The sequence below is a fragment of the Macrobrachium nipponense genome, chromosome 21, assembly GCF_015104395.2.
Source record: "Macrobrachium nipponense isolate FS-2020 chromosome 21, ASM1510439v2, whole genome shotgun sequence".
In the NCBI taxonomy this organism is placed as follows: Eukaryota; Metazoa; Arthropoda; class Malacostraca; order Decapoda; family Palaemonidae; genus Macrobrachium; species Macrobrachium nipponense.
In genome coordinates this window covers 27158517-27185078 of record NC_087212.1, presented here as the reverse complement: position 1 = coordinate 27185078, position 26562 = coordinate 27158517, and the positions used below count along the sequence as shown (strand labels likewise).

The 26562-nt window shown below is 43.3% G+C and overlaps 1 protein-coding gene across 1 annotated transcript in view; it reads left to right on the top strand.

Annotated features, from left to right (window-relative positions):
- LOC135197860 (ubiquilin-1-like) overlaps nucleotides 1–26562 on the top strand; it is a 130303-nt gene that overhangs the window by 73040 nt on the left and 30701 nt on the right. Inside the window, exon 4 of the mRNA XM_064225041.1 lies at nucleotides 2369–2507. Within this exon, the coding sequence (XP_064081111.1) occupies nucleotides 2369–2507 (139 nt within the window). The remainder of the gene's footprint in view (nucleotides 1–2368; nucleotides 2508–26562) is intronic.

The following is a 26562-nucleotide window of genomic DNA, read 5'->3' as shown; positions in this document are numbered from 1 at the left end:
TCCCAGCAGGCCGCCGAGATCTGAGCTAACGATACCAGATGCATTCATCTGATTATTATTATTATTTTTCTTTATCAGATATGTCCAGCCATACTGTATGATATTGGATTGAAAATGTTCGACAGTTATAATGGAAATTCTGTGTATTTATTTACAAAAAATGTAATAATATAACATGGTAAATATTGTCGAAATTGGCAACTCAATCTCTTGTTGAGACGACAGACACAATGCCTTGCAGATCACATTCTCTCAGCAATACCGGCAAACCTGAATCATTTATGGATGCAACATAATAAGACATTCTTCATTTTCTCTTTACATATCACACGCATCTAAAATATGAAAACACCAGCGTATTCAGGGTGAATTTGTTGTATAAAAACAAGTTTGTTTTTTTTTTATCTTGATCGCGTTAATGATGCAAAACCCTATAATAAGTAAAGACAGTTATTAAGAATGAAATGCATCCCTCTTCACTTTTACTCGTGGTAATTCCTTTCTGTTTTATCTTATTGATTTCAGGAAAAGATAACTTAGTTGTACAATTAATACAGAATCTTATGGTATGACCAGACCTTTCCTATCTCGTGCAAAGCGTGAGATGATTGAAGAAATATAAACATATATCTAGTTTTCTAAGCCACAGACGAAAATAATGAGACACTGAGTGAGTGGCCTACCTCCCGGTACCAGCCAATCAGAGGCCACCAAACAAACGTTTCGTAGGCACAAGAATCTACCTTAAGTGAATCGACTATAGTGCATTGAAATAATATAATCCTGCCTTTGAATGGGTCATGCTCCTCTGACATTTGAAACCCACATAAACCAATCCCTAAATGCAGAGAAAGCAGAACACCACTTTCAGTCAAATTTATCTTCAGTGGTTGTCCAATTTCAACTAGCAAATGCCATATATTTGAAGCAGTTCCTTCAAAGAAAAATTCTCAGTTCTAAGAAAAATTCAGTTTATCGAATTATTAAACCTACAAGGAGTTGCAGATTATTAAATAAAATCTAATGTACTCATTGACAAGACCCCTTTGTGCCAATCCTATGATAGTTAAGACTTTCAACTCAGTGGTCTGGCATAATTATTTAATATGTTCATTTGAGAATAAAGCTTTAAGCAGAAATATGAGGTGTTTGACCCTGTGGTAAGGGTGTAAGAATACTACCACCGTAAGTCCTGTGTCATAAAAAAGAGACTAAAAGGACAGCTGCTGCCTTGCAGTCTTACATTTCAGTAAAAGGCAAGGCCTACCACCAATAACTGTGGAAACTGCTGCCTTGCAGTCTTACTCTTTAGCAAAAGGCTAGGCCCGCTTCCAATAACTGTGGAAACTGCTGCCTTGGAGGTTAACTTTTTAGTCTGAGGTGAGGGCCACCCCAATAACTGTGGTTGATGCCAGCAAGGGCATACAGTCATAAAAATACCTTTGCCAAACAATAAACCATGCCTGATGTTGGTGGAGGATTATGCCTTTGATGGAAGACAGTGGAGAAGGCACATCAGGCAGCCAGTCCTTAATGTAGAGATAACGGTGGGAAAGAAGAAGAAATATGATGTGTTGGGTGGCAGCTAGAATGAGAATGACACTGTAAGGGGAAATGGAAATTCCACATGTAGATCGGTGTCAATGATCCTGGTAGTCACGTTAATTATTAATTCATTCCACATTAGATAAGGTAATGAGGAATGGGTATAGAGGTGGCTTAAAAACCCTGAGGGCAATAGTATATGATCTTATCGGCAAGGATCCCATGGGAACCAGAAAGAGATGGGAGGCTGAGATTTGTGGAAGAGAATGAGTTGCAGAATTTCCCAGAAGCCTGATGAACTATACAGTGAAAAGAGTAATGTTGATGATGATTGTAGTTCATGGCACAATAATATAAACATCTGCTTTTTAGCGCTATTTTAGTTACATGTGATATTTATATGTGCATTAGGGATTTTTATTTTCTTTTTCCTTCTTCTTCTTGGGAGGAATTTATCATTGAGCTGATTAGAGTGTAAGGTTAAATATCCTTCTCCATTAGTAGTTTCATTTGTAAATTAGGTGTTGGTCACTGGTATTGTATGTGCATATGAGGAATTTTGTTTTTAGATGTGCTACAATACTCATGAGTTTTAAGATTTGCCACCAATTCATGACTTGAATATTTTAAGTCTTTCAAAGTAAGATTAATTCTATGATTTTTATCATATTAATGTGACAATATAGAAGGTTTATAATATTAGTGAATAGAGAATGGGCATTTTATTAATTTGGCAGTGGTTAAAAGTCTGTGTGTTTATTTTCTTTTAAAAATTACTAGATTTGTGATATACCAAAGTTCTTTTTTTTGTTTTTTCATACAGCGTAATCCTGAAATTTCCCACATGTTGAATAATCCTGAAATGCTTCGTCAAACTATGGAACTTGCCAGAAATCCAGCGATGTTGCAGGAGCTAATGCGATCCCATGATAGAGCGCTATCGAATCTTGAATCTATCCCAGGTTAGTAGAAAAGTGATAACCCATTTCCAGTCTTAAATTTTGTTATAAAAATTTTTCAAGCATTTATTCCACAATTCATTTGTAGTCTGTTTGAAGGAATTATGTTTCTATAGATATTTATAAATATCTTGCATCCATTTATACAATTCCTTCATGATGTACATGTCTTGTAAATATGGCAAATAGCTATAATATTTTTGGGAAATGTGTTTTTTTTAAATTATAACACAACTGCAGCATTACCAAATTGGCAGTCAGAACCACCACATGGTCCGTATGAGTGTGTCTAAAATTTTAAATTGCTATTGGTATTTTATATTTTGTAATGTGAGTGCATTGGAGTAGTACAGGCAGCCCCTGGTTATGGGGTTTTGGTGTTCCATTTACATGGCAACTCGAATATGTGAATATTTCTCAGTGAACAATACAACAAAGAGGTGAATTTTCCAACAGTAATGGGTATATAAGGTCCATAGAAAAATACATGGATAGGCGAGTCCGCAAATAGCAGTGGTCGACTGTATCTCCTATTGATTTTGTAACCCTTAATGGACGGATAGCTTCTCGGGAATAGTAACAACAGGGTTTTGGGTGGTGGACAGATTGGCCCTGTAGAGAAGCAATATTAAGCACCATCAATTTGGAAAGAATCGGGTGGGAAAGAGGTGCCAATACTTCTCTAGCCCATAAATTCACATATGGCAACTTTTACACTGGCTAAAATCACAAATTTGGCACCTCAAAACTTCAGTTCTGCTTCTTATTTCCAGGGAGAATGGCGTCTGTCTTACTACGTCTTTTTGTAGATTATCGTATTGTTGTTTGCGATCGGCGATGAAGCATAAACGTAATGAAACCATTTTTACCTTATACAGGCGGCCCTCGGTTAGCGGCAGGGGTTCCGTTCCTGGCCACCGACGCCAAGCGATTTTCGACGCTGAGCGATTTTAAAGCCTACGGCCGCTGCACACCTTCTTTCGAAACTCTAGACCAGTCAAAGGCGCTGTAATCCCACAACGGTGCAATAAGTAAAATTATATTTAAGCAGTATAGTACTATAGAATTTACTGTACAGTACATGTGGGTGTCTAAAGTATGTAAAGATATAATAAAGTTTATACAGTGTACAGGTAGCTGTAGTGTTCAGGTTACGATCATTAGTCTTACGATAGTTCGATTTTATGAGAGATCAATTTACAATGGTCTAACTTTATCCATCTTCTAGTTACATAAGTTCAATAACAGCAAAAGAGAATGATGAAAGTATGGTGTTAACGTTATACTCGTTGCGTGAACGTGTACAGCCATGAACAACCGAACGAGAAACTACTTTTTTTTTTTTCTAAGTACAACCGAACTGGATAACATCTGTTTGGCTTGTATTTCGATCATCGTACTACAGTGCAACATTACCGTATTTGTTATAAATGGCGTTATGTATAGAATAGAACTGAGATATCTTAATGTAATAACTTTATTCGCTATAGATCAGAGATCAATATAGATTAAAGATCAATCGAGAAATATACCGTTAAATTTAAACCTAGTTATAACTGAAGCTGAGAAAACTGTTCAAGCTGCTAATGACTATTATCGTACATCGGCAACAAGGATAAAACTGCAGTAAACGTCTGCCATCACACACAACTGTAGATAAAATTGGGATAAAATCATTTGTTCCGACACGGCATACAAACCTTCGGTCCTTTTACAATAGGAAGGTACTAGCGGCAGCTGGATAGGTCGTAAGCTTTCGAACAAGGGGTTCGGTAGTTAACTGCTTGTCCGACAGGCGCGCGCGCGCGACTGGGAGGTAAACAAATCACTTTTGCTTTCGGCCTGCTGGCGTGTAGACGTGTATCGCTCTCTGCCCGCTTCATCGTCGTTGCTTTCGCATGGTTGTGGTTTTCTTTTTCTATTTATCTAGTGAAACTGAATTGTAAGTACAATCATTTCATATTTATTTCCATTGAATTCAATTGTGAATTAAAGGATCTTGGTTTCTCCACGCCCTCCGATTACCCGAGTGCCGGGACTGAAGGTCGTAAGTGCGGGAATTCATTTTTCCCAGAAATGATCCTCGTATTGTGTATGCTCGGTGCCGAGGGCGGGAGAGCGCTCGCTCCGAGCTTATATTTTGGTTGGAAATGTGTAGATGAAAATCGTAAGTAAGTGCCCTTTTCATTTATATTTTTTTGACCTGTATGCTCGTTGCCGAGCGAATGCGCTCGGCACGAAAACTTATTCTGTATGGAAGTGGAATCGCAAGTACAGTATTCTTTTTCATTTTCATATTTATTTTGATTGTAGCAATACTCAATTTGGATCAGTTTCCGCTCTTACCCGGAAATTGATCCTTTCCCCTTTTTATTTGAATGAAGTGAAATCGCAATTGCAGTTCTTTTTCATTTTCATATTTTATTGAGATTGTATTATTTACTTGGATCAATGTTTCCGCTATTTCCCAGGAATTGATCCTTCCCCTTTTTATTTTGTATGAAGTGAAATTGCAAGTGCAGTATTCTTTTTCATTTTCATATATATTTTGATTGCATCAATTCATTATGGATCAAGGTTTCCGTTCATAATCGGGAATGGATCCTTTTACCCTTGCGCTCGGTACCGAGGGCGCAAATGCGCTCGATCCGAGCCCTTATTCATTGTGAAGTGAATCGTAATGCAAGATTCTTTTTCATTTTATTCCTTTTATTATTGATTGCATCAATATTTATTTGGTTCAAGTTCCGCTCAGTCAGGGAATTGATCCTTATGCCCTTGCATTCGGGCCGAGGGCACGATTGCTCTCGGGCTCTTATTATTATTGTTGGGTACATGGGTGCTGTGCGGGGGTGGGGAACGAGATCTCTCTCTCTCTCTCTCTCTCTCTCTCTCTCTCTCTCTCTCGCTCAGCTCCCACAGATGGCCCTTCCCCTTCGGGGGGGGGAGGTTATCTGGGTTCTTCTCCTCGCCCGATCCGTCGAGCGCGGGGGAGGGCGCTCGGTGCCCGATGTACAATTGTATTCGGGGTCTTCCACTCGTTCGGTGTGGGGCTCACCCCCCCGCGCGAGGGGACTTCCCCCCACTAATCACTACTACTGTTATTTCCGCAGGTGCTACTGCCACGAGGGTGGACCTTGGTGAGGTATGGGCGTCCTTCCATTTGCAGGGCGTGCTAGTGTCCAGGGGCTGCGGTTCTATGTCTGGGCCTACTGCGGTCACCCATGGAGTGGTGACCACGCTCCAGGTGACGACGTCCCTCCTCACCTGGTGTACTCGCCTCACGTGGTAACAGTCTTGCCTACAGCCGAGAGGGGGGCGTGCCGCCGCCGGTCGTGGTTGCCGCGCTGCCGCGACCACACTTCCGCTGCCCTAGAGCTCGCCCCTGGACCTGCCGCCGGTACCAGGATGTTGCTGGCTGCTGCTCCACTTCCTGTGTTTCCGGTGCTGCCGATTCTGGGCTGACTGTCCATGCAGTTGCTGCGCTGGCTGTCCCTGCCGTTGCTGCGCTGGCTGTCCCTGCCGTTGCTGCGCTGGCTGTCCCTGCCGATGCTGTGCTGGCTGTGCCTGCTGTTCCTGAGATGCCCATACCTGCTGACGTCGTCCCTGTTCGTGGTGGTACTACCCCAGACTTTGGTCTGTCTGTACAGGTGCGTCCTGGCCCTGTGGCTTCGGCTACAGCAGCCCCGGCTCCGCCCTGGATAGCAGATCTTACGTCTGTCCTGAGGAAGCTGACGAAGAAGAGGAGGAAGGTGTCGTCGTCGTCGTCGTCTTCATCTTCTTCATCGTCGTCGGCTGCCGCCTCTTCCCCTTCGACTTCTAAGGCTTCACAGCCGAGGAAGAAGAAGGTTGCCTCCTTCCTCCTAAGAAGTCTCCCTCGGGAGCTTCTCGGGACCCGTCTCACCTCGGTGGGACGGGAGGGTTCCTTCCGCTGGTCCTCCTGCTCCTTCGGGAGCGGGGCCCGTCTCTTCTTCCGCAAGGAAGAAGACTACGGGGACCAGAGGGGTACCGGCTAACACCGGTACTTCCTCGCCTGGTGTCAGTGGTTCTGCCACTGCATCAGGGTCCGTCTCGGCCTCTCGTTCGCGGGAGGTACCGAGTGTACGGTCGCCTACCAGCGACCGTGCAGCCAGGAACCAGACCTCTGAGCCCGCTCAGCGTCAGGTTCACGGCACGGGGCGGAAGACTGGTGACAGCCGCTCACGCGACTCTCACCAGACCAGCTCTCGCTCTCGCGGCGACCAGCTGGCTACCCGGGGACGTGACGGTCCACGACCGGCCACGGGCTGAGGCTGGGAAGAGGTCCCCCCGTTCGCCGGTGCCAGCCACGGCTGGAACCAGCGACGTGACGTGCCGTGAGGACAAGCACCGGTCTCACTGTGACAGTGGAGCCTGCAGGTCGCCTGACCGTCGCTCTCACAGAGAGCGATCGGATACGGCAACCAGCACCAGCTCTTCTGACACTCGAGATCGGGGCCGCTGTGCTCAGTCCAGCCGTTCTCCACAGCGAGACGGTTCGACCAGGCCTGCAGCTCGATCGCCACCGCGGGTTGACGATTGCCTGCAGCCCTCCAAGCCTGCTGGTTCTGCCAGCGAGCGAGGAGGGAGCGTCAGGCCTGCCTCTCCCGTACCTTCAACCTCCTCGGGTTACACCGGGAGGAGCGAGGTATTGAGGAGTGATCGTGAGGGGTGCGCCCCTCATGATCCCACCACGACGCCCTACGTGCCAGGCACGGTTCTTGGACCGTCCAGGACGTATGCGCAAGTGGATGGAGAAGACTGAGAGGGCTGTCGCTGTTCCCCCTTCTTAGGAGGAAGGTTCTCGGAATATGCTCTTGTTCCAAGGGCTTAACGGTCCTACTCTGCAAGATGCTGTGACTTCCGAGATCCAGAGGAACTTTGCCGAGGTTATGGCGCTGATTCGTCAGCACAACGACCTCGGGGAAGGATCGCCGCTCCCACCAGCAGAGCCACGTCTCGGCTCGAGTCGTTTTGGGGCCCGAGAGGGAACCCAAATCGACGGTGGGTCTGCCGCGATCGGAGCTTGCCGACTGTGTTGAACCAGGTAGTCTCTCGTCTCTGGACAAGAAGGCTCTCTCAGTTCTGGCCGGTCAAACAAGCTACTTCACCTCCTCTACTGCGACAGAGGCGTTTCTACGTGTCTTCGGACGCCGTATTTGAATACCCCTTTGGTCCTCCTGAGAGGTTTCGACCTCGACGAGGACTGGAATGAGTCGGAGGACGGTATCGGCTCTCTCCTGTCAGGTGTTGATCAGCCCCACCCAGACGACGTTTACAGTGGCGGCAGACCCTTACCTACAGTATGAGTTCGTAACCCTCCTCGGGAAAACGTTTTCTCCTGACGATACGTTTTCCCAGGCTCTGAGAGGCCATCGCCGTAAGGCGATGGCTGCTCCTTTTCTTCTCCAACTGCTAGTTCCGCTGGGAAGGCGAGCCAGTATCCAATTCCTCCCCCATTCCCTCTCTCCTTACGGCTACGAGGGAAAGGGGAGGGATCCTACAGAGATTTCTCTGTAAGATCCCACGTTAGGGGCTGCGCTACCGGGGGAACCTTCGGGTCCTGCCTGACGTAAGCCCCGGTCGTTGAGGAGGGATCCTGCCCCTTTCTCGATTTCTACGGGAATCGAGAGGACCACCAGCCGATATCGTTTGACGAATTCGGTGGGGGGTTTCGCAGAGTGCTTAGAATTCTATGGAATTTCTAGCGCACTCAGAGTGTTCAAGTTTTTTACGATCTCCAAACACTTAGGCGAGACCACGGTCCAAAGTGAGCTAGAATCCCCGATAATTGTTACACGATAATCGGGAACCTCGCTTATGCTCGAATTCCTGTAATTTCTAGCATTTGGAAGAAGACTGCTGCTGAAAAAAGAGTATCTCACAGTAGGCGATTAACCTGGAATAGAGAAGAACGGACGGGAACTTCCAGTTTGGCTTGAACTATCGTCTTCGGTATTCTGTTCACCATTGAAGCTTTCCTTTGGGAAAGACTTCTCCTTCACTCTCTTGACTAGAGAACGAAGGCGGTCGATCTCCAATCCTTATTCTCATTCCTCGAGAGGAAAAGAATTTAGGATGGAGGTCGTGGTACAGAACCTACAAATATACTACGTATATTACCCTCGCGACATGATTCTTTTAACAGTTGAATTGTCCGGGGGGTAGGAGCATACCGTAGTTAACTCTACGGTTTGTGACCGAGACGAATTGTATCTTAATTGAACTGCAACTCGGGGTTGCCTGCAACCTCCCAGCAGTTATAAGTTTCGATTTTAGATACTTGGTATTGTCATGACAACACCAAATCAGCTTTTGTATTTACCGAAATCCGTTTCGTTTAAATATAATTGCTCGAGCGTATTCTTTATGCTCGATGGTTCTAGCCGAACGCATTCCTTCGTGGAATAATGGGCCAAAAGCAAAAGTGATTTGTTTACCTCCCAGTCGCGCGCGCGCGCCTGTCGGACAAGCAGTTAACTACCGAACCCCTTGTTCGAAAGCTTACGACCTATCCAGCTGCCGCTAGTACCTTCCTATTGTAAAAGGACCTCAGGTTTGTATAGTTAGGAAAAATGCAATTTTGGACAAATTGTCATTTTAATCAAAACTACTGTGCTTGAAAGAACACATTTTACTGTTGGTTTCACACCGATATAAGATAAATAACGTAAAGTTCGTATTACGATGATATAAAAGATTACGTATTGCGAACGGAATCACATAATTTTTTACGCAATAAACATGCCGCCAACGTAATCTGTTAACGAAAAAAAATAGTAGTTCACATTCATAACGAGACATATTCAATAAATATAACGAAATAAATAGTAGTTCACATTCACAACGAGACATATTCAATAAATATTTCCACCTAAAAACACGCTGTATATGGAAAAATAACTTTGTCTCATATAAGTCAAGTATATAGATATTCGTTTATGCTAACTAGAAGCAAGAGCATTCGCTCAGAATTGCGTTATGGTGAAACAGACTCGTATTCATCAGCTGATTTCAAACCACAACATTGGCCGCTCCGCGGAATACGGGCTTAAGTTTGCCGTAGTATTTTAAAATACAATAATATGAGAATACATACAATATTCTTGGATACAGTGAAATAATGTATAACTTTTTAAAGGATTTATGGAAAATATGCGTAATTAATAAAATAACATAATGCATTTTTCGGAACTGGCGGACAAGAACGAACATGAAAAACCATCCCCTTACAACGTGGAGCCTAGTTACAAAGGCTGCCTTAATTTGTATCTTATTTCTGTACAAAAATGAAAATACCTTTACGCAATATATTTTCATACACATTTTAAACATAAAAGCATAAACATTTGAAAAAGCGACACATCGATCGCTAAATTTGCACTTTTTTTTTTTTTTTTACGATATTTTCGGAAGAGCGGCAGACGGCGGCATACAAGAACGAACTTGAAAAAAACATCGTAGTCGATAACTTGAAGGGGAGTTTCAAAAGCTGCCTTTTTATCATATTTCTGCACAGAAATAAAAATACCCTATTCGTAGTACATTTTCATACACATTTTAAACATAAAAGCATAAACATTTATAAAATCGACACATCGATCGCTAATTTGCACTTTTTTTAAATCTCTATTTTCGGAAGAGCGGCAGGCGGCGGCTTACAAGAAAGAACATGAAAAAACATCGTATTTGATAACGTGAAGGGCTATTTCAAAAGCTGCCTTTGTATCATATTTCTGTACAGAAATAAAAAAGCCTTTCACGTAATACATTTTCATACACATTTTAAACAAAAGCATGAACATTTATGAATCGACACATCGTAGTCGATAACTTGAAGCGGAGTTTCCAAAGCTGCCTTTTTATCATATTTCTGCACAGAAATAAAAATACCCTATTCGTAGTACATTTTCATATACATTTTAAACATAAAAGCATAAACATTTATAAAATCGACACATCGATCGTTAATTTGCACTTTTTTTAAATTATATTTTCGGAAGAGCGGCAGGCGGCGGCTTACAAGAAAGAACATGAAAAACATCGTATTTGATAACGTGAAGGGCAGTTTCAAAAGCTGCCTTTGTATCATATTTCTGTACAGAAATAATAATGCCTTTCACGTAATACATTTTCATACACATTTTAAACAAAAGCATGAACATTTATGAATCGACACATTCATAGCTAAATTTGCACTTATGTAACTCGATATTTTCGGCATAGAACAGCGTCAGAGACATATATTTTACCCTAATACCTACGTAATAACTCTCCATAAAATTTGTTAATATAATTTGCATAACCTTTATGGTCTGAACGGCATTTCTACATATGTATGAACTCATTAGACAACGGCGCTAGCGGCGCTGTTAACTGAAATTTGTGCCGTAAAGATACCTTTAAAATGCCTTATTTTTTTAATGAATATTTTTGACGACCGCCGTAAAACCGATTCGCCGTTGAGTGATTGCGCCGTTAACCGCGGGCCGCCTGTATATTATTGTCATATATTCATAATAAAATGCATATCTTATTATCTTATATATTATTGGCATATCTTCATAATAAAAAGCATCTTCAAGGAATAATTCCTTGGGGAATGCATTTTTCAAAAGACAAAAATACACTTTACATGTTTACAGCATGCAATGATTACTTTATTTTGATGTGATTACATTAATATAACAGTATGGTACTCTAAGCAGTACAGTAACTATTTTTTTATCATAAATGTATATTCATTCACGAAAAAGTATGTATGACCACCGTGAGGTCACCAAACCTAGTCTCGTTCGTACATACTATCTTTACACAATGTGATAGTGGTTACACCGTTCTACAAACTACCGATGTATTTTTACGTAAGTATCCTCTAAATTCTGTCATAAATCACTTTACTTACTTTTTTTGTGGAGCCCAAATACTATGTATATCCCGGAAAATTAACGAAATCGCGAATTTTATGCATTCAACTTACCTGTCAGATATATACTTAGCTATAGACTCTGTCGTCCCCGATAGAAATTCGAATTTCGCGGCACACACTACAGGTAGGTCAGGTGACCGCCCCGCCGCTGGTGGCCGGAATAGGAATCATTCCCGTTTTCTAAGACAGATTTTCTCTATCGGCCGTGACAGCAACATTGTTGTTGTTACTCCTGATTTGATTTTCGTGTTTTTTCATCGCTATTGATCTTCTAAGCCGGTTATTTTGGTGACGTATTGGATCTTTGGTTTGGCATACTCTTTCGTGGACTGTTATTTGGACTTGGTTTTTGGATATTTCTCATAATGTTGGATTCTAGCTTTACGGTTAGAAGACAGTGTGTAAATGAGGGATGCATGGTGAGGCTACCGAAAGCTTCGGTAGATCCTCACACAGTTTGTAAGGGGTGTTAGATATTGAATGCTCAATATCTAACACCTGTGATGAATGTGTAGGTTTGAACGAGGAAGAATGGAAGAATTTAAATTCCTATTTAAGGAAATTGGATATGGATAGGGCTAGGAAGGCTTCCTCCAGAAGCGTAAGTAGGTCTCGTTCTAACGAGTCAATTAAATTAACACCTAACCCTAAACCTGTATCTTCTTCCTCTTGTACTAAGACTGCAAATCCAGCAACGGAAATTGCAGATCTTAAAGCTGCACTGCAAAGGATGGAATGTAAAATGCTGACGTTACAAGGTAAGCACAGTGATAGTGATTTAAGTGTCCCTAGTGCAGTGGAGGGTGCGTCTGATCGGCTTCATCTCGCTCCCAGGCCTAGACCTCTTCCAAGCTCACAGGCCCAGAGGAGAAGGAATGTCAAAAGTCTTACGGAGGTTATGGAGAATCCCCACCGATCAGGCGTCCCCTCAGCAGATTCTGTGACGACCCGAACTGCCAAGGATCGCTACCGAAAAAGCATCCTAAAACAGTGTTTTTCGTCTTCAGATTCTTCACCTAATGTAAGGGGCTGGAGCTCTGATGAACTGTCACGCCCCTTAAAAAGGAGTTGGAAGGCTCCAACTGTGAATTCAAGCCCTGAGCTTTTCTCCGATGGATCTCCATGTGAAAGGAAGAAAAGCAAATTAATTCCTAAACGTAAATCGGAGTCCCCTTCCTATTCTAGACCTCCTTCACCTGAATCGGGAAAGGAGAAAGAGAATGCTGCTGCGAAAATTCTACTGAATGTACAGGAGCAGCTCTCCGCTTTAGTAAGAGTTTTTACGAAGGAGACTCCCAGAGGAAAGGACTCTTTCCTTCCGATAAAGAGAACGAAGGGAAGGAAAGAAGAAACGAATGTAAAAAGTTGCGGATTCTACTCGGATGAGTATGAAGAATGCGCCAACCTGGCGCAATGCGCCAGATGCGCTAGAAGCTCCATATGAGTCAGAAGAGCCAGAAGCGTCAGATGCGCCAGAAGCGCCAGCCTGGCGCAAGGAGCCACGAGCGCCAACCTGGTGCAATGAGCCACGAGCGCCAACCAAGAGCAATGAGCCAGAAGCGCCATCCAGGCGCCAGAAGATACGGACTTCTTCCAAAAGACAATTAAGCCAGGAGGTTTTGTCTAGCTTTCGGAAGGATAAACCTTTACCTGACAGGGAATCTAGGTGCCGCACAGGCGGCCGTAGCCCTTGTCAGGATATGGGTGGTTCCGTGGAAAGCGATAGGAGAGGACATCCTTCCTCAGACAGGAGAGAAAGGTGCCGCACAGGCGGCCGTTGCTCTTGCCAGGAGAAGGATAAGGTCGTGTTGCAGGATCAACCTATCTCTCGTAGGGACGCAAGTTGCCGCACAGGCGGCCGTCGTTCTTGCGAGAGTGGGGCAGATGTTGCAAGAGACCCGTCTCCTATTGAAAATAAACAATCCTCTTCGGAAATGGAGTTGGATTTGGAAGAAGTTTCGGACTCAGAAGACCACTTGGCTCCAGGTTTGTCAGATTACAAGACGCTGGCAGCCTTCTTACTTCAAGAGCCTTCTCCGAGGTCTTTATTTACAAGTACTAAGGTCTCGAAGCCATCATCTTTCATTAAAATGAAGCCAACCATTTCCATGAATAAGGCTCTCCGATTCGTAGGAAATTGGTTTAAATCCAAGGAGAAGGCGGGGAAGACAGTCTTTGCCTGCCCTCCTTCCAAACTATCAGGAAAGAAGGGAATCTGGTACGAGACGGGAGATGCTAATCACCCGGGCGAATCACTGGGTCTAGCTCTCCCTACCACTGCCGAAGCAGATTTTTCGAATCTGGTGGATTCGTCAAGGAGACAAGCCTTGTCTTCGGCAAAGATCACATGGGGGACTTCTGAGATGGACCATCTCCTCAAGGGAATGTTTAATGTCTTAGAAGTTTATAACTTCTTAGACTGGTCCCTTGGGGTGTTGGCCAAGAAGACTCAAGAGAATGAATCTCTTAGCCCAGAAGTCCTTATAGTGTACTGTCCTGCATGGACAAAGCGGTTCAAGATGGATCAGGAGAGGTGGCCTCGCTTTTTGGAACTGGAATTCTGAAGAAGAGAATCTTATTTAGTTCTTTTCTGACGAAAGCAGTTACTCCCATTCAGAGGTCATCTCTTCTTTATGCTCCTCTTTCGGACCAATTGTTTTCTGCACAACTAGTGAAGGACATTTCTCATTCTTTGACAGAAAAGGCCACGCAAGATCTCTTGGCCCAGTCTGCAAAGAAATCAAGGACTTCGGTTCCTGTTAAGAGAGAGAATCGTACTCCTCAACAGACCTTTCGAGGGAGCTCCTCTTCCAGACCCTCCTTTAAGAAGAGAGGAATACAGAAGAGAGGTAGGTCTTCATTCAGACCTATCAAGAAAACAAAATGAGACACCAGTCCTTCAAGCACCGGTAGGAGCCAGACTTCGGAAATTTTCCGAAGAATGGACTCTGAGAGAGGCAGAAAGATGGTCCCTTTCAGTGGTAACGAAGGGATATGTGATCCCCTTTCGAGACAGGCCTCCCTTGACAACGAACCCGAGGGAACTGTCAGCCCAATACAGGGACCCTGCCAAGAAAGAAGCATTATTGCAACTGGTAGAAAAGGAGGCCATCGAATTGGTTCGGAATCCGCATTCCCGAGGATTCTACAACCGTCTTTTTCTGGTTCCGAAATCCTCGGAAGGGTGGAGACCGGTCCTGGATGTGAGTGCATTGAACCGATTTGTAGAGAACACAAAGTTCTCTATGGAAACATCAAAATCGGTTCTTGCGGCTCTTCGTCCAGGAGATTGGATGGTCTCCTTAGATCTACAGGATGCTTACTTTCATGTCCCCCTGCATCCATCATCGAAGAAATATCTCCGATTCATAATGCAGGGCTTGTCTACGGCCCCTCAAGTGTTCATGAGGCTAATGACGAATGTTGCGAGATGGCTACATCTAGAAGGGATAAATATATCCCTTTATCTAGACGATTGGCTAATAAGAGCAAAATCGGAACTTCAGTGCTTGAAGGACTTGGAGAAGACTTTGGATTTGACAAAATCTCTGGGACTACTCGTGAATCTCGAGAAATCACAATTGATCCCCAGACAAAACATAGTCTATTTGGGGATACAGATGGATTCTCGGGGTTTTCGGGCGTTTCCATCACAAGAAAGAATTGCTCGAGGCTTAGAAAAAATCTCGAACTTCTTAGGGAAAGAACGGACCTTGGTGAGGGAATGGCTCAGTCTGCTGGGCACCCTTTCCTCGTTAGAGCAGTTAATTTCCCTAGGGAGATTAAATCTCAGACCTGCAGTTTTATCTCAAACAAATGTGGAGTCAAAAGACAGGAGACTTGTCAGACTGTTTTCCCATTCAATAGGGGATAAAATCCGACCTGAAGTGGTGGTTAACCCCATTAACAAAGAACGAAGGGGTGTCCCTCTTGATTCGGAATCCTCACCAAGTGTTGTTTTCCGATGCTTCAGAAACAGGTTGGGGAGCAACACTGGGTCCAAAGGAAGTGGCGGGTACCTGGACCAAACAACAGGCTACACTGCACATCAATGCGAAGGAACTCCTGGCTATTCATCTAGCCCTGGAATACTTCGAAGCGGAAGTCAGAGGAGTAGTAGTTCAAGTCAATTCCGACAATACCACAGCTCTGGCTTACATCTGGAATCAAGGGGGTACTCACTCTTTCTCACTGAACGAAATAGCGAGAGATCTATTAACCTGGACAGAGGAACTGGGCATAATTCTGCGGACAATGTTTGTTCAAGGGGTAAAAAACCTAAGGGCAGACAGGTTGAGCAGAAAGAACCAAGTACTCCCGACAGAGTGGATGCTCCACTCAGAAGTCTGCAGACAAATGTGGTCCCTCTGGGGAAGACCCCAGAATCGACCATGTTTGGCCAACGTTCCTCTCCAGGAAGATAGACAACTTCTGCTCGCTAGAAGAAGATCCCAGAGCCCCGGCGATCGATGCTTTCCTCATGGATTGGTCAGGCATAGACGCCTACGCCTTTCCCCCATTCAAATTGCTGGGGGAAGTACTAAGAAAATTTGTGGCATCGGAGGGAACAAGACTAATTCTAATTGCTCCCTTCTGGCCTTCCCGAAACTGGTTCACAGAGGTACTAGAATGGACGGTGGACTTCCCCAGATCTCTACCAAACAGGACAGATCTGCTCAGACAACCCCACTTCGAGAGGTTCCACAAAAACATCCAAAGTCTCTCCCTGACTGCCTTTCGACTATCGAAAGACTGGTCAGAGCGAGAGGCTTTTCAAAGAAAGTGGCAACTGCAATTGCTAGAGCCCGCAGAGCCTCTACCTTGCGGGTCTACCAATCGAAGTGGGAAGTTTTCCGTAGATGGTGCAGGTCGAAGAAGCTGTCCTCTTCCAATACCTCTGCGACCGAAATCGCGGATTTTCTCCTCTTCTTAAGAGAAGAGTCGAAATTGGCCGTATCCACTATCAAGGGATATAAGAGCATGCTCTCAGCTGTTTTTAGAAACAGAGGGCTGAATCTGGAAAATAATAAGGATCTTCATGATCTCATCAGGTCTTTCGAGGCTACGAAATTGAGATCTTCTATTCCCCCGAGTTGGAACCTTGACGTAGTCCTAAAATTCTTGATTTCGGACAGGTTCGAACCTCCAGATAAAATCTCATTCAGAGATCTTACTAGTAAATGCATATTCCTGTTGGCTCTCGCAACTGCTAAGAGGATCAGTGAATTGCACGCTTTGGACTCTCGGGTGGGATTTAAAAAAAGACTCGGCTGTTATTTCTTTCCAGGATCTATTCCTAGCAAAGAATGAAAACCCTTCTAAACCTTGGCCTTGAAGTTTTGAAGTCAAGGGACTCTCTTCTCTGGTAGGTAGAGAGTTGGATCAGTCCCTTTGCCCAGTCAGGACCTTAAAATTCTATTTAAAAAAGAAGACACAGCTTCAGGGATGTCGACAAAGTCTTTGGTGTTCGGTAAGAAACCCCAAAAGACCTATGTCAAAGAACGCACTGGCGTTCTTTGTCAGAAATGTGATTACCGAAGTTCACAGGAATTGCCAAGAGAACTCTTTAAAGCTGCTGGGAGTAAAGCTCACGAAGTCCGGGCTGTGGCAACTTCCCTTTCTTTTACTAAGAATATGTCCATGAGAATGGAGGTGCAATTCAGTATTTGCATCCCACTATTTAAAGCGTAAGTGGGTAAGACCCCTGTAACAGACCATCAAGAACTCTTAGCATGAGGTCACTACCTTGCTGAGGCTCTTGAAGCGATACGGGCTCCTAGGCAGTAGCCATGAAGTCTTTCGCTAACACAGTTAGGAATCAAGGTTTTTTATTTTTATTACCTACAACATATGTTGTTTCCTGTCTATTTCAGTAAATTAGCTGTCTCTTACCCTCCGCCAAAGGTGCCAATCAGCTAAGTATATATCTGACAGGTAAGTTGAATGCATAAAAATGTTATTGTCATGATACAATAAAGTTTTATGCATACTTACCTGGCAGATATATACGGTGTATGGCCCACCCGACCTCCCCTCAGGAGACAGGTGGAAGAGAAAATCTGTCTTAGAAAACGGGAATGATTCCTATTCCCGCCACCAGCGGCGGGGCGGTAGATCACCTGACCTACCTGTAGAGTGTGCCGCGAAATTCAAATTTCTATCGGGGACGACGGAGTCTATAGCTAAGTATATATCTGCCAGGTAAGTATGCATAAAACTTTATTGTATCATGACAATAACATTTTTACCATAGAGCAAGATTCACTATTTACTGTGTTTTCTTCAATACGATTTACGAAACTGCTTCAATACAACTTTTATAGTTGACTCAATGATTATCACATTATAACAGTACACAAGAGAATATCTTATCACTATCCATGTTTCATTTCTTATCACCATAAAAATATTTAAAATACAAATTTCATTATGTTATTCTCGAGCTAAGCTAGTAACAGTACGCTCGTCCTAAGCTGCTCTCTCAAGCTATTCAACAGTGACTCTCATCCCAAGCTGCTCTCTCTCTCTCTCTCTCTCTCTCTCTCTCTCTCTCTCTCTCTCTCTCTCTCTCTCTCTCTCTCTCTCTCTCTCTCAATGAAATATGAATTACTGTATCATAATATCATAAACTATTATGTACAAAGTTAAAAATAATTCCATTAATAAATTAGTTTCTTTTAGCAACAGAAAATTACTCTCATTGCTGATTTTTTCACGAATAATTTATAGCTAGGCATCACAGAAAAATCCATGATGAGAACGCAAATAAGGTGGTTTTACTGTAGCTGAAAAATGTTCTCTACAGTACTTATGCTTTTGATACTACTATTATTAATAATTATTTAGTAGTTGAAGGATTTGTCATATGAAAGCCAATTTTAGTAGCCAAAAATCAATCAGTCAATCGTATCACAAAGGAAAAGGTTTTACGTATGCAACTTACCTGGTAGTTACATATAGCTGTAGTCTCTGACTTCACGGCAGAATTTCGAATTTTGCGGCAGCGCTAATTGACTGGTCAGGTGATTCCCGTACCCCCTCCCTCTACCGGGGAATGTAGAACTACCACAACTAAACCCCAGAATTTTTCTGCCGTCGCAACCGGAACACCGGTTTTGTTTGGTGGAATTTCTTTGTTTTTTCACGACGGATACTCATCGTTTTGGTGACGTACTCTGTGATTTGGCTTTCGGCAGTTGCTATTTATCTTTATTTAGCCAGATAGGCAACAATTGTGTGATTTTCATCAGAGTTTAAATTTATAATGTCAGATTCGGGATCTCACTTTAGGGTTTGCAGCAAGGGTTGCAAAACCAGGTTACTTAAAGCTAGGTTAGACCCGCACACTTTGTGCGTTAATTGCAGAGGTCAGAACTGTAGCAAAAGTTTAACATGTGATGAATGTAAGGATTTGACTGATAAAGGCTGGAAGGAGTTAGAGAGTTATATGAGAAAGCTAGAAAAAGATAAATTAAGGAAAGCTTCATCTAGGACTTCTTCCTTAGCTTCTCAGGAATTAGAGAGTCAGGATTTTCCTTGTTCTATGTCTAACCCAGATCCCCAAGCCTATATTACCTGACCCTGACACCGTTGTTCCTGAACCCGACACTGTTGCCAGCTTACGGGAACAGATGGATTTAAGATTTAGCGTGCTTATGGCAGCAATGGATAAATTAGGAGAATCTGTGCATACTTTGATGCTAGATAAAAATAAGAAAAGTGTTGTGTTAAGTGATAGTGCAGTGGAGGAGGCGGCTGTTTGGTCCTCTCGTTCTCCTAGGCCTGGGCCCCTGCCAAACTCCCCGGACATTGGGAGGAGGCATGCCGAAAGCCGAAGGGAGACGAGCGGAATTTGACATCCGAGCAGTCGTCCCCTCAGGCGATTCTGCCGCAAGTTCGGCTGAGGCAGAAGAGCAATGCTATAAAGGTGTTCGAGGAGTATCACAGAAGTGTCTTTCGTCTTCTTCAAGCGCAAACGATTCGCCTCGCAGAGGTTGGAGGTTTAAGGACGAATCTCGTCCACTAAAGAGAACGAGACAAGTTTCGCCAGCCGCAATTCCCAAGAAGAAGATCGCGGCTTCTGTGGAAGAGCCGTTGTGTAGTTTTTGGGAGGCGCCGGAACCGTTCTCTTCGACTTCTGAGGAAGTAGAGACCGATGTTGAAGAAGAGGAGGAAGCATAAGTCTTCCAGTCGCGAGGTGACTGATAAACGCCAGTCTGATGTACCTAGACAAGAGAAGGAACTTACGCGAGTAGAGAAGCGCCAGCCTGATGACACGACAACCGTGTTACACCAGATGCCAAAGCGCCTGGCTTCTCAAGAAGCAGCCGTAAACGCCAAGCTACCAGACACACGGATTCGGACTCGGCCAAGCGTTTTGATACGGTAGTATCAGGCGCCATACGCCTGACTTGATTGACTCGGAACAGAGAGAGTTTACGAAACCAAGTCAAGTTTTGGGTTCTTCAGGTCATTCTAATAAATTCTTAGTAGAAATGAATAAAAAATTAAAGAATATTTTGGGGGTAGTTGGTAAGAAGCAGCAACCACTTCTTACTTCTACGCCTTCTTTAATTAGAACTTTGCCGGAGGAGTCTCAAGAGCCACTGCAGTTGGTGGAGCAGGAGTTAGACTGTCCAGTGGATCAAGAACAAGTGGAGGACAATTTATCAGCAGGAGCATCAGAAGGAGAAACAGTAGAAGGCGAGAAGGAGACTCGGTCGTCGGCATACAAACAATTACTCAACTTTTTCCCAGAAAACTTTCCAGAATCTTTTTCGCCAGCTGCTCCCGCCTCACCTGAATCCCAGTATGCTAGGGATACTAAACCAGATTCTTCGACTTTCATTAAGCTGGTTTTGTCGATTTCAGCTAAAAAGGTGTTGAAAAAGATGGATGAGTGGTTGCGAGAAAAGAGGGAGCAAGGTAGGACCGTGTTTTGTTTCCCTCCTTCGAGACTTTTAACTAAGAGCAGAGTTTGGTACAAAACTGGGGAAGCCTTCTCCCTGGGAGGCGCTGCCTCCTCTCATGGAGACTTCTCCAGCCTAGTGGACTCGTCCAGACGTTCTGCTTTGAATTCAGCGAAGCTTTTCTTTACGAGTTGCGAATTAGATCATTTGCTGAAGGTGGTTGTCAGTCTTATGGAAGTAATAAGAAGAACATTTTAGTGACTTCTCCAATGTGATGTCCTGTATTGATAAAGGAATAAGGGATGGAGCGACTGAAATCGCTTCCTTATGAACTGTGGGGATCCTCAAGAAACGTCAGCTTTGGTGTGCATTTACATCTAAGGGAGTAACAAGAACCCAGAAGTAGGCGCTTATGTTTGCTCCACTTGATAGGTGTAACCTTTTTCCTAAGGATTTAGTGTCTGAAATTTCTGCCTCTCTGGTCCAGAAAGCAACTCAAGACCTTTTAAAGCTCAGTCGGCTAAGAAGCTGAAAGGCACAACGACTTCGAGTGTACGCCCAGCGCCAGTTGTCGAGCAGGAGAAGCCCTTTCGGGGCAGAGTACCAACAAGAGGATTGCAGAGATCGAGGCCTAGAGTTAGGTTCGGTCCCAAGCCCAATAAGACAACAACTTCTAAGAAATGAGCAGGGAATCCTTCACACACCAGTCGGAGCCAGACTCCAGGAGTTCTGGCAAGTTTGGGAACGAAGAGGAGCAGATCCATGGACAGTGTCGGTACTGAAGGAAGGATATTCGATTCCGTTTGTAAAACATCCTCCTCTGTCAAAGGTACCGATAGTTTTGACAGCTTACTCGTCAAACTTAGAGAAATGTTGCGCGTTGAGAAAGGAACTGTCGGCTCTATTAGAAAAGAGAGCGATAGAGCTGGTAAAAGATCAGAACACCCCAGGCTTTTACAATCGTCTATTCATTGTCCCGAAAGCTTCGGGAGGGTGGAGACCAGTATTGGATGTCAGTGCCCTGAACAAATTTGTGAGCAAGACAAAATTTTCGATGGAGACCACCCAGTCGGTTTTGTCAGCACTTCCTCAAGGAGATTGGATGGCTTCCATAGACCTACAGGACATGTACTTCCACATACCAATTCACATAGACTCGAGGAAGTACCTAAGATTCGGGGTTCAGGGAAGGACATACCAGTTCAGGGCCCTATGCTTTGGACTATCCACAGCGCCACAAGTATTCACCCAAGCCCTCTCATCAGTAGCAAGGTGGTTACACCTAGAAGAAATACGAGTAGCGCTCTATTTAGACGACTGGCTGTTCCGTTCACAGTCCAAAGAAGGGTGTGTGAAGGATTTGCAGAAGACAATTCAACTGACAGAAGAGCTGGGTCTTCTAGTGAATTTCAAAAAATCTCAGCTGATTCCGAACCAAATTTTAACTTACCTTGGAGTGACGATGAACTCAGTAGCTTTTCAGGCTTTTCCGTCAGAACAGAGAGCGAGTTCATGCCTGAGAAAAGTCAATCAATTTTTAGCAAAAAAGACATGCTCAGCCAACGAGTGGATGAGTCTTTTGGGGACCTTAGCGTCAATAGAACAGTTTGTAACTCTGGGAAGACTCTACATGAGACCGCTTCAGTTCTTCCTCAGAGCAAGTTGGGAAAGAAAGAGAGTCCCAGACACTTTTGTTTTTCCAATAACGGAGGAAATACAGTAGTACCTCGAGATACGAAAGGCTCTACTTACGAAAAACTCAAGATACGAAAGCCAATGCGAAAAATTTTACTGCTCTACATACAAAAAGTTTTCAAGATACGAAAGGTTGTTGCTGTAAAGTCCCGAGATTCGCCCGGACCACCGAGAACAATTTTAAAACTCCCGCGCCGCCAACTGAGTAAACTCGCCACCATCCTCCCGCTCTCCCATTTGGGTTGCCTGGCATGCTAGTCACCCCATAAGGTCCTGCTCTCCTATTGGTCAGCATCTACCCCTTGTGCTTTAAGTATTCTATTGGTAAAAGGATGCTGTAAATTGAAAAACTTATTCATGCAATACATTTAATAAAAAAAAATCATTAGGTAAAGATAGAATAAAGAATAGAAATGAATGGTTATTATACTGTTTGGTAGTTTCAGTAGTTGAAGAGAGATAATGAAAATTTATGGCTTACTGTGTAAAGTGATTGCTTGTCGATCGTTCGATACTCGTAAGTGCTGGATGTAAACAGACGTTTGGAAGCTTTTTTTTTGTTTGTTTATTATAGTTAATGGTTACTTAATAATTATTTGAAATGAGTACATGCAATACATTTAATAAAGAAATTGTGAATTAGATATCATAAAATATAAAATAAATCAGACTGCCAACAAATACGTATTTTTTAGAATTCTTCTGTTTTATTATTACGTTACTTATACGTATGTTTCATTATAGCTGTCAGTAACTCGGTATCTCCATTAGGTAAAGATAGAATAAAGAATAGAAATGAATGGTTATTATACTGTTTGGTAGTTTCATTAGTTGAAGAGAGATAATAATGACAATTTATGGCTTACTGTGTGTAGGAAAAATGATTGCTTGGCGCTCGTTCGATACTCGTAAGACGGGTAAGAGCTGAATGTAAACAATTGATTGGAAGGTTTGTTTTTTGTTTGTTTGTGTATTATAGTTAATGATTAATTAATAATTATTTGAAATGAGTACATACTGATTATTTATACATGTTATTGGCATATTCTAAGCTTTTAGCTCTTAGGTTTAGATGTCAGAATCATAGACTAGGCTACAGTAGCAACCACTAACATAGGCTAGGCTTATTGCTAAGGGACATATGCTAAAGTCCTAATATATGCAGTAAAAATGTGGTTGAACATTACATGCAGTTGAATATTACTCAAGTATGTACAGTATTTTGCCTTTTTGGAGTCATATTTCTTCTGTCGGATCGGCGTTGTAACCCTAGAACATGTGTTTTAGGCCTGGAAATATAATTTACTGGGGTGTTTTTGGAGGGCTTGGAACGGATTAGCCATTTTACATGTAAAATGTGTTCCAAGATACGAAAAACTCATAATACGAAGGCCGGCTCGGAACGGATTAATTTCGTATCTCGAGGTACCACTGTAAAGCAAGATCTCCTTTGGTGGAGGTTAGAAAAAAGACTCAAGAAGGGTCTGTCTCTTTGGCCACTGAACCCCAACCTTGCATTCTTCTCAGACGCCTCGGATCAAGGATGGGGAGCGGTGCTGGGAAAGAAGGAAGTGTCAGGCTTGTGGACAAACAGTCAAAGACAGTGGCATATAAATCTAAAAGAACTAAAGGCAATACATTTGGGATTGAAGGCCTTTGCCAAGGAAGTACAGGGAAAAGTGGTTGTCATCAATTGCGACAACACCACAGCTCTCTCGTACATCAAGAAACAAGGGGGGACTCACTCATTCTCTCTGTGCGAAGCGACGAGGGAGTTACTCATCTGGGCAAAAGAAAATCGGACAAGAATGCTTACAAGGTTTGTACAGGGGAGATACAATGTAAGAGCGGACGACTTGAGCAGGAGAAATCAGGTACTACCTACAGAGTGGACTCTGCACTTACAGGTATGCCAGTGTGGCGGAACCACAAGCTCAAAAACAAGCTGCAGAATCCCCCCCACATATACCTAATCAGTCCAGCTGCCAAAATCCACCCTCAATCACACTTTCTTCATTACACAAATACAGCAGGACAATTGACCTACACCTATACAAAACAAAACAAAAAACAAAACACATGTACCTACCAACACTATACAAAAACAAATGAAAAAACAAAAGACATGTACTTACCAATCAATCCAGTTACTCAGGGCTATCGATCCTGTGCTGTCCGCTGTTGAGGTCACAGAGATATAAACAACAACACCACCAACAACAACAACCAAGAACCACAACACCACAACCCAACACAACAACACCCAAGGACTACATCCCAACAACAACCAATGACAACAACAACACAACAACCACAACTCAACAACAACACAACAACAACCAAGGAACACAACCACAAAACAACACAGCAAACAACCAAGAAACACAACCACAACCTAACAACACAGCAAACAACCAAAAAATCACATATAACAACAAAAGACCACTGCACAAACAACACAACAGCACAGGCACAACAACTCTAAGCAAAAAAAAACTAACTTAACAGCAACTATACAACAAAACAAAACACAAAAAACAACCAATTTCCAAGCCTTCAAATAACTGCTTCCGACACCACTAACTCTCACCAGCTCTCACCAAAGACTCGCTTAAAACTGACTCAAAAACACTCAAAACACAGAACTCCAACAATCAACAGGACCAGCAGACAGCCCAGAACCTACCAACAACCAATTCAGCCATTAACCATCCGTACAGCAATTACACACACACTCTCTCTCTCCTCCTCTCCTCTTCCTCTCTCTCTCTCTTCTCCTCTCTCTCTCTCTCTCTCTCTCTCTCTCACAGACGTTGTCAAATGGAACTTCATAACTCCTCCATACCAGCAGTTGTGGAATCTGTGGGGAAGACCTCTAGTGGACTTGTTTGCCACGGAAAAGACAACAAGATTGCCAATATATTGCTCCCCCATACCCGACAAGAAAGCGTTCGCTTTAGACGCAATGCTGCTAGATTGGTCGGACTTGGACCTCTATGCCTTTCCTCCAATGAAAATGATCAGGGCACTATTGACAAAGTTCAGGCAACACGCAAATGTCAGAATGACGTTAATAGCTCCATTCTGGCCAGCAAGAGAATAGTTCGCGGAGATCCTGGACCTTCCAATAGACTACCCGAGGAAACTTCCAGAGCAAGTAGATTTACTCAAGCAACCTCATTTCAGGAGATTCCACGTGAATATCCACGCTCTACGTCTGACTGCATTCAGACTGTCGAGCGTACCCTCAGACAGAAGGGGTTTTCGAGACGAGCTTCACGGGCTATTATTGCCAGGCCAAGGAGAGAATCTTCAGCAGCGGTCTACCAGGCAAAATGGTCAATTTTTAGGGCCTGGTGTAAACAGCATGGAGTCTCGTATACTAAAACCTCTATAATTCAAATGGCAGACTTCCTTATTTTCCTTAAAACAGAAAGGAAACTCGACTCCTACTATCAAAGGATACAGGGCCATGCTATCCTCAGTATTCAAGCATAGGGGAATGGATGTCTCGAACAATCAGGAACTGTCAGATTTATTAAAATCCTTTGATACAAAGAAACAGGAAGGAAATAAGATGATCTCTTGGAATCTAGATATACAGTGGGGCCTCGTTATCCACGGGGGATAGGGCCCAGAACCCCCCGTGATAAGTAAATACCCGTGTTATCCTGATACCCCCCTCAAAAATTGCTTAAAACTGCCTACTTTAATAGTTAACCCACCCAAGACCACTATTCCAATGTTTATAACTGCCTACTTTAGTTCAAACACCAAATATGTTTTCAACTATCACCTAAAACTAAATTCAAGACAGTTTTAAAGTTATTGTACAAAATTAGCCTTAAAAAATAAATGTAGTATATGTACTACTGTACATATGTAGCCTACTAGCCTAGGGATTACAGCTAGAAGCCTACATACGCATGGTGGGCCTCTTTTTTTTTTACAAGGACAGAGAGGATGAGTGGTAAGAGAACTATCAAAATTATGTAAATCATATGGGTACTCACCAACAATCTATGTTGATAAAAGATGGCGACGATTTTGCAGTGCAATCCAGTAATATAATAACGATAATGCTACCAGCAGTATGCAGCGAAACATCTCTTCCCTTCGTCACAACACGTTAATAGTATATTCCATGTAAAAACCTTCATCTGACCTTTAGGCGTCTTTCCCATAAGAGTAAAAGAATCAGGGCTTTTGGATGCCACATAATTAACTCGTTTATATGGGTACAATTTAAAGAACACGCCGCACACCACATTTCATAACAACAACAAACAAACCTTGGACAAACGTGAGTAGGCCAGTGTTGCCAACTGGGAATGGCAATTTCTTGCTAGATTTTGTTCCATAAAAGGCTAAAAAAAATCACATACCGTATATACTCGAATAACGTGCAATCTTCCATATCGTGCGACCCCCAAATTTTCACCAATAAACAGTGGTTTTGTGTTTTGTCATGTATCTCATGTATCATGCAAGTTCATAAGGTTGGTGG